We start from the raw sequence: 7,864 nt of genomic DNA on the forward strand, positions 1-7,864 counted from the left end.
AAAAGATCTGTGTTTGGGAGGGGGTGTTGATTATTTTAGGTGGAAATTAGATGAAAAACTAGATCTGTACTTATTATTGAGAAGCGATTATGTCGGTCAAGTCGCCTTGTACAAAAATGTCAGCCTAATATTTGTCAGTGATTTGAACATTTGTTCAGAGATACGACATCGATTGTGGTTCCAGCGTGCGATTTCTCTCAGACTGGAAGGCGCTCAAGTTTCCACCACGCAACTCGAACATTATAGAGCGTGTTAGATCGGCTTTGTCAAGAATCGCTCTCCGGCATCTCAAAGACACTCAACTGCACTTAAAATAACGATTAGATTGCGTTTTTGGCGAGCCGTCAATCCTTTACAACCTGGGTCCCACAAGCCAAAATGGTCACGACCCTAGTTGCCTAGTTCAGAGTAACTTCGTTGAACGCAGTCTGATTCTCAGGGTGATCTGTTTTGTGATTTCATTGAGACAACTGCACACTGAGATAAGGCGCGCCACCAACGCGTAAACATTTGGCACTAGAACCCGCATGGCCGTGGGTAATTTTGACGTGAAAAGATGAAACGCTGTGGATGGGCTTACTGCCCAGAAAACGAATAACTTCTGTTAAATCTGTTTAGATTCCGATGTGCAGTCTGGAGAGGGTGGTTTGGCTTCTTTTCCACCAAGTACATGTACTGATAACGCTGGATACTTTTTAAATTCTAGATTTTGCGTCATTAACATGTATTGAAACGTAGGACACAACGCCGAATTCAACTTGAGATTACCTTTTACAATTTATCCTGCAGACTGGAAACGATGAAAACGATTGGGATATGACCGTATAGACGCCTTTGTTCATAGGAATTATACTTACAAATACATTTCCACGTTTTGAAGATAAGATTTGCAGAAATCAACTGGATGGCAATCAACTGTATGGATGACGCAAACAGACCCAGCTAGGCCAGAAGTGCTTTAACACGAAGTAAAACTACCAAGGCCGACGCGTTAGAAATACTCTTTAGGACTTTATGGCATCGACGAACGTATTTGCTTACCAGTTAGATACTTCATTCTTGTACGGGTGGTGATTATTCGGGATCGAACAAATTGAGTGCCATTTACTGCGTGAATGTCAATCGTTTTCATGGTGAAAGACCGAATGGTTCTTTCCAGTGACAGCGAATGGCATAAAATTGACAAATCAAAAAATATTACAGCTCTTATATCATTTATGACACTTCTTTTTACAGGCCATGTTTAAATCAGGCATAAAAACAATTTAGTTTGTCATTTTAATGAATTCTGCGCAAGGAAACCGCAGGGGCACTACATGTATAAACATCATTGTTCATAGTGTTTATAGTTAACGCGATTCAAATTGAAAGTTAGCAAACCACTCATTTTACAACATAGACCGTTTAAGCAATCTTTCCAGTGATTTTCTTATATATAAAAAAAATATATACAAATTCTAAGCATGGCATCCAGCCCTGCAGCGGTAGTAATCCTGGCGTTCGTTGCAACCATCATGGGCACTTTTGTCAATGCCGAGGAGAAATTCATATCCGGGTACTTCAGTCAACCCGAGGGGCTGGACAGCAGTTACTCCACCTTCTGCATGAGCCAGAAGTTCTTGGTGAGGGGGAAGTATGCCTGTCTTGGTCTGTGTGCGAAGGATGATTGTTGTTTCTCTGTTAATTACGAGTACGGGGTACAAGACGGCGAGTTCTCAACTTGCGAGGTGATGCGCCTGTCTGCTCGTAAACCGGACGGCGGCGTTGTGAATCGCACTGGTTTTGTCTATTACGAAAGGGTATGTATACAGCAACTCAAAATTGTGATTTGTTTTTTTCAAAATTTTCTCAAAGGTTTTCACGTTTCAAAAAAAAAAAAAAAAAAAAAAATGAAGCACTTGAAGTTGTCTAATGTTGTGGCATCATTAATAGCATTAAACTCAACGTGCAACAACATTGTGTCAGATATTTTATTACATTGCGTTTGATGTTTGTGTACTTCAGATGCGACATGACAACAGCCAGTGTCGGGATACTGATTTTGGTAAGAGCGTGATGTAGGCCTAGGTGTTATTAGATTACTAGTGCATTTTCACTTCTTTGTGTTTCAATCCTTGGATGAAGATAATCGGATTGCATGTACGAGATTACCCGGTAGCCTAAATTATGTTGGTGACAGTAGCCTAGGTACTATAATTTCTCAAATTATACAAAATTTTAGAGTTACATATGAAGCGATAGTAGTTAGGAATGTGGTTTTCGACCTGCAAATTGAGAGGCGTTATATACTTTTTAATGTAATTTTTTTGGATGAACCTTGAACATTTTGAGGCGCAGTCTTAGTAAGCTGCTATTTTTAGCCACTGACTGGGTCCGATGTACAATTCTTGCTAAACGTAGCAAGAGCTGTACACAGGAGCTGTTTTTTAACTATTTACTCTGATTGGAATTTTAATGACGACCATTTTATTATGTAAAACTTGTTGATATTATAATTTCATCTCGGACCTTTGTAAGCAAATTTTAATGACGATTATAAAAACTTGAAAACCCAAAGCAATGTTTACGAATTATTTATTAATGCACTAGATACATTTACATAACATATCAATTGTTTTTCGTTGAACTATTAAGAATACTTTATTTTAAGACACTAGATATCTAAGGGTTCAGTGGACACACCGTCTTCTAACACTTTTCTTTTACAATAGAAATAACTAAAGGCATCTCTGCGTTGAACGTAGGAATACATCGTGTTGTTGAATAAACGTATCCCCCTATTTATACCACTGCCGCTTTGTTTATTTAAAAGTACATCTAAATACTTTTGTTCATTTATAACATTGGAATTTCTATTGACTCCTTTGCAGCTAAATTTCGATTTGGTGTCTTCCCCAAAACAGTAGTAGGTTTTACTACACAGGCCAACGATACCGTCACCAACCCACTCGGCTTTGAACAACCCGGGCGTCCGTTTGTCGTACGCCTCGTGCTCTGGGGTATCAGTACGCGGAAACCACAGATGTTTCTCGGCTTCGTACTGCGCTCTCATGTGAGGTTTTACTACGTCTTCTAAGCTATCAGCCGAAAAGGCGATGTAAGCGGAATCCGTGTCCATTTCGCAGTATTGGAAATCGGACGGATCCACGAATTTTTGCATGAAGTCGTAGTAAAACTCCAACATGCGTAGCTTGGCGTACTGATACACCATCACGCCTATGTGTAGAGGAAGGTCTAATTTGATGATTTTTTTGTTTAGCTCGACCTCATACACGTTTTCTGTAATTCGATCTAAACGTCGAAAACGGTGACTGTTGACTTTACGAGAGGCTGTTGCCTCACCGCAATACTCGGTGTCGCGGTGCCTTTCTTTGTTGGTCACCGTTTTCCCGTAGCCCGAGTTGCCAATGAGCTTCATGGTGTTGGCGACGATGGCTTTGGTCTTGTCTCTGTCTCCCTCCCTGCGAGCGTCACTCACGGCGTTTCCGAAATGCTCGAAACAGGCTTTCGGGGTGTACTCGATTACCTGGTGGATGCGCGTCACGCAAAGACCGTGTTCCAAGTACCATTTCAAAAGCGGGGTCGCCAAAACGATTTTTTCTCCGAATAAACTCCCGATCAACGAACGTCTCGGGACACTCATAATGTTATTTTCCTCGGCAAAGTTTTTCATGTAAGGACCGATGTCGTCGCGAGAAATAGTCGTGTTTTTGAAAACGGGTGGCATTTCGGAGAATTTGTGTCTGAGGTTGGACGGGACCTCTATGTCGCACTCGACGAATCCAAACAGTTTGTCCCCGAGGACGGCGTCTAGGATCTCGTCGAACGTGAGCCGATACCTATGCTCCGTGGGGAGCGTGTACCGCTTTCTGAAAGTTTTCACTTCATCGCTTTTGCTATGAAGTTTTTTCCAATCGCACTCCCACATTTCGACGAGGTCGTAGCCGCACTCCCGAATGTACTCGCTATTAATTTCAGTTTCGATGCGTAAAGATTCCATAGTGACCTTTTTCGTATCGTTTATTTCCCTGTAGGTGCCATCTTTGTTTCGGTTCAAATGACACCGATGACCGTGGAAATAACACCCATGGTACTGATACACTGTCTGCGTTTCTCGACAAAACCCATCCACCGGTAGCCGACGGCACCCGACGCGCTTTTCTGTACCGTTGAACTGATGCCGGATTTTCTGACCTGTGGAGTGTGCAACCCAGTCCAACCACATCGTTGCCTCGCGTCCTCGCGGGTGAGAATATTCGCGCGTATAGTCGGACTCTTCGCGTCTGCGGATAAACGTGCCCGTTGGCATAGGTTGCATGAGGCACCACAGGTATAGCGCGTTGGCGTCGTACCCAACGATCTTTTTGCACAGCTTGGGCGCTTCAGAATTCGCCTTTCTAAGAAAGGTCACATTCTTCTCGTGATAGCGGTGGAAGATGATGCTGGGACCGCCCACGATGGCGTTTTTCAGAAGATAGTAAAGATCGCTGTGCTTATCGTCGAAAAGGGTAAAAAATGCGTCACCTACATTTTGAAAGAGGTACTTCAACGTTAAACCCGGCACGCTGATACCGTCTTTAAACATATCGATACCTCTTTCTTGGTAGAAGGCGAACATTTTTTCCACCGCTTCCAGCATCGGTTCAACGTCTTTGTTGTTGTACCAGATGAGCGGTAGTATTTGTCCACGTCGCTGATGTACGAAAACAAAAACTGTACATTGGACCCAGTCGGTGGCTAAAAATAGCAGCTTACTAAGACTAAAAAATTGCAGTAATTCGTAAACATTGCTTTGGGTTTTCAAGTTTTTATAATCGTCATTAAAATTTGCTTACAAAGGTCCGAGATGAAATTATAATATCAACAAGTTTTACATAATAAAATGGTCGTCATTAAATTCCAATCAGAGTAAATAGTTAAAAAACAGCTCCTGTGTACAGCTCTTGCTACGTTTAGCAAGAATTGTACATCGGACCCAGTCAGTGGCTAAAAATAGCAGCTTACTAAGACTGCGCCTCAAAATGTTCAAGGTTCATCCAAAAAAATTACATTAAAAAGTATATAACGCCTCTCAATTTGCAGGTCGAAAACCACATTCCTAACTTCTAGCGATCTACCCTAGGTTCTAGATTCCGGTATTGCCAGCTCGATCTTGATTTCATATATAACCCATATCGCAATACCAGGCTCGAGCTAGTGAAAGTGACTCCAAGGTATATTAAATATTAAACAAACTAACTTTCACGTTGCTCTGACACTCAGGGTAGAAACGATCATGAATTTCTTATAATGCATATACAACACTGCTAATAGTTTCATAGGCAACTCAAATAAACTCTTATGCCGAAGAATAAACCGAATTCACCATTTGATCAGCAGAAAAAACTTTAAAACTGCTCATTGTTTATATTTCATTGGTCTGCATGTCCCACTTCCCCCAAGAAAAAATCGTTGCACTTAAATCCAAGAGCCGATACGTCTATATTGTCTTCAAAATAATTACGTTTCCTTTATCACAGGTAAACAAGGTAGATTGCTTTCACTTTGCAGTGCTGACAAGTCAACAGTATCCCTCTGACTGCATCTACAACTTCCAAGATTGTTCCTGCTACATATTTTCGGCAGCCTCTGCGACGTTTGACGATGGGCGTTTTTACTGCGACTTCCTAAGACCGAGTGGTCAAACGTGGCGGTCAGATCTCGCGGGATTTGAGACCATGCGAGAATGGGAGTGGGTTGAACCTCATTTGAGAAGTAGGTGGCATGTTAAGGAAAAGTGGTTCTTTGATAAGTTCCAGTCTGCATGCTGAGGGGAGGATGGGTTAAGGGGGGTCTTATGATTTTTAAGCAAAGATGTTCGACTTTGTCTAAAACCACAGCTAATATTCGATACTTTCACCTGTTAAAAAATGGATGATGAATAGCATTCATCAAATAAATATTTATCAAAAATCAAAATTCACAGTTGAAAACAAAAATGAAATTTGCTGGCACACTAATATGGTCGGTGTTTGCACGAATTTAATGTACTAAACGACTTCTTTATTTATCATATCCACATACAGAAAAAAAATCTAATTGAATACTGTGACTACAATAATAGTAGCCTGCTCTTGTGAATTCACAGAAATGGAAAATACTTCTTCCGAAACTAATATACCATTGGCGTGCCGAATGCGGATTTCATTGACGAAACTAATTGCAGAATAGCCTGTTGGATATTTGAAGTATTCGATGTTGAACCTTAAAGCTGTTTGCCTGAACCATTACTAATTATATCATAACAAGTCAGAGAAGAATCCATCAGCTGTGTTATGTTATGAGACCTTGCAACATTGGAGGCAAACTAATATTGAGCTGCTGATCGAAGACAAAAATCACTTTATTCTTATAAACCTAACAGCATTTTATGCACGTGGTGGGCTCTACATAACATAAATGAAAACCAATATATTTCCCCCTTTCAAATTACATATTGCAATAAAATCAATTCATACTCAAACACTCTGTAAACTAATTCAATCACTTTTTCACCAGATAGACCGCTTATGTTTCTTGGAGGGAAGGACGTTGCGGGGAACAATCACGACTGGCAGTGGCTGGCCACGAGTACGCCTCTCCCACATTCCGGTATGGGGTCACCACCATGGGTTGCAGGACAGCCGGAAGCCTTGGCAAGCACGTTCTGTTTGGCATACTCTCCCGTTCAAGGCGGTTGGATAAACACAGCATGTAATGCGCCCCTTCCGTATTTGTGCGAAATTCCATTACCAGTACCATAATGTGAAACTAAGATGAGATTGACTGATACAACATTAACAGCCATGAAGATCAAAGAGATTGGCGTTTTCATACACAAACACAACGCTTCTCTTCCCATCTGCTTTTAACAACGACCAAATCTTATCACATGCACCATGTAGGAGCGACTCTTTTAAAGTTGTTGCACCAAATGAATGGCATTCCCTAGCCTTCCACTTTTCTACAAAATATAGCCTCTTTAGAAAGTTTCTAAATAAATTAAACACCAATTTTTTTGAAAATAAAGATATATCCAAAATTTTACGACTCTGGTAGTTTTAAATACTTTTTTAGTGACTAGATGAAATAGGAAAGAACGGAAAACAAATGAATGGGTCTTGGATAAAATTGGAAAAATGACTCTTTTGAACAGCATCAATAAGCGGAAACTGTCCTTTATGGGGCATGTAGCCAGAAGGTTATCCTGACAGGCATGGTCAATGGAACTAGAAGGAGAGGGAGACCGCGACGGTGGCTGCAAGATGATAGTGGGCTTGACAAAGGCTGAACTTTGCAAGGGTTGCTCAGGACCGGGACTGTTGGAGGCGTACCGTTGCATGTGCCACGGCGGGTCAGCCTTGACCCTTCCGTCTCTGATGATGAGATGAAATAGCTGATTTTTTAAATTCAACATAATTTGAATAAATTTATTTTAATTAAATGTTGTATCCCTAATTGTATTTATTTAAGTCAAATATGATAAATAAATTTTCTTCAGTTCAGTTGCTTTATTTCTGACTTGGTTGGTTACAAATAACATAGAGTTTGAGTAAGTGCCACAAAGTGAAAAACTGCTGTTTGAGTTACACAGTTAACGTGAACCCGTATCCCCCCCCTCTCTCTCTCTCAATAGTCTTCCGCTTCTTGGTCCCGTCCCATCATGTATCACTGTATATTTAAAGATACCATAAGAACAAACAAGCAACCAAACAAATATTTGCAATTCAAATCAAATTTCAAAGATTAAATACGTCTGCAGTGGTTATTGCAACACGAACTTTCTCTATATCTGTTATTTGATAACTGCTGGAGCCACTCTAGTGGTACACTGATACAACAACAC

The 7,864-nt window shown here is 40.8% G+C and overlaps 1 protein-coding gene across 1 annotated transcript; it reads left to right on the forward strand.

The window, feature by feature from the left end:
• The first annotated feature begins 1,463 nt into the window (after positions 1-1,463).
• On the forward strand, positions 1,464-7,213 carry LOC106169836 (uncharacterized). Its single transcript, XM_087018775.1, has 4 exons — positions 1,464-1,799; positions 2,005-2,044; positions 5,551-5,754; positions 6,538-7,213. The coding sequence occupies exons 1-4, from the start codon at positions 1,464-1,466 to the stop codon at positions 6,780-6,782; spliced, it is 825 nt and encodes a 274-aa protein (XP_086874901.1). The 3' UTR covers positions 6,783-7,213.
• The last annotated feature ends 651 nt before the right edge of the window (positions 7,214-7,864 follow it).

This window comes from Lingula anatina, chromosome 8 (assembly GCF_051362555.1).
Source record: "Lingula anatina isolate TDL-2025a chromosome 8, LinAna3.0, whole genome shotgun sequence".
In the NCBI taxonomy this organism is placed as follows: Eukaryota; Metazoa; Brachiopoda; class Lingulata; order Lingulida; family Lingulidae; genus Lingula; species Lingula anatina.

Coding starts and splice junctions, on each gene's coding strand:
- LOC106169836 (XM_087018775.1), top strand. CDS start 1,464: ATGGCATCCAGCCCTGCAGCGGTAGTAATCCTGGCGTTCGTTGCAACC. Junction 1,800..2,004: donor GTTTTGTCTATTACGAAAGG/GTATGTATACAG, acceptor TGTGTACTTCAG/ATGCGACATGACAACAGCCA. Junction 2,045..5,550: donor GTGTCGGGATACTGATTTTG/GTAAGAGCGTGA, acceptor TTCACTTTGCAG/TGCTGACAAGTCAACAGTAT.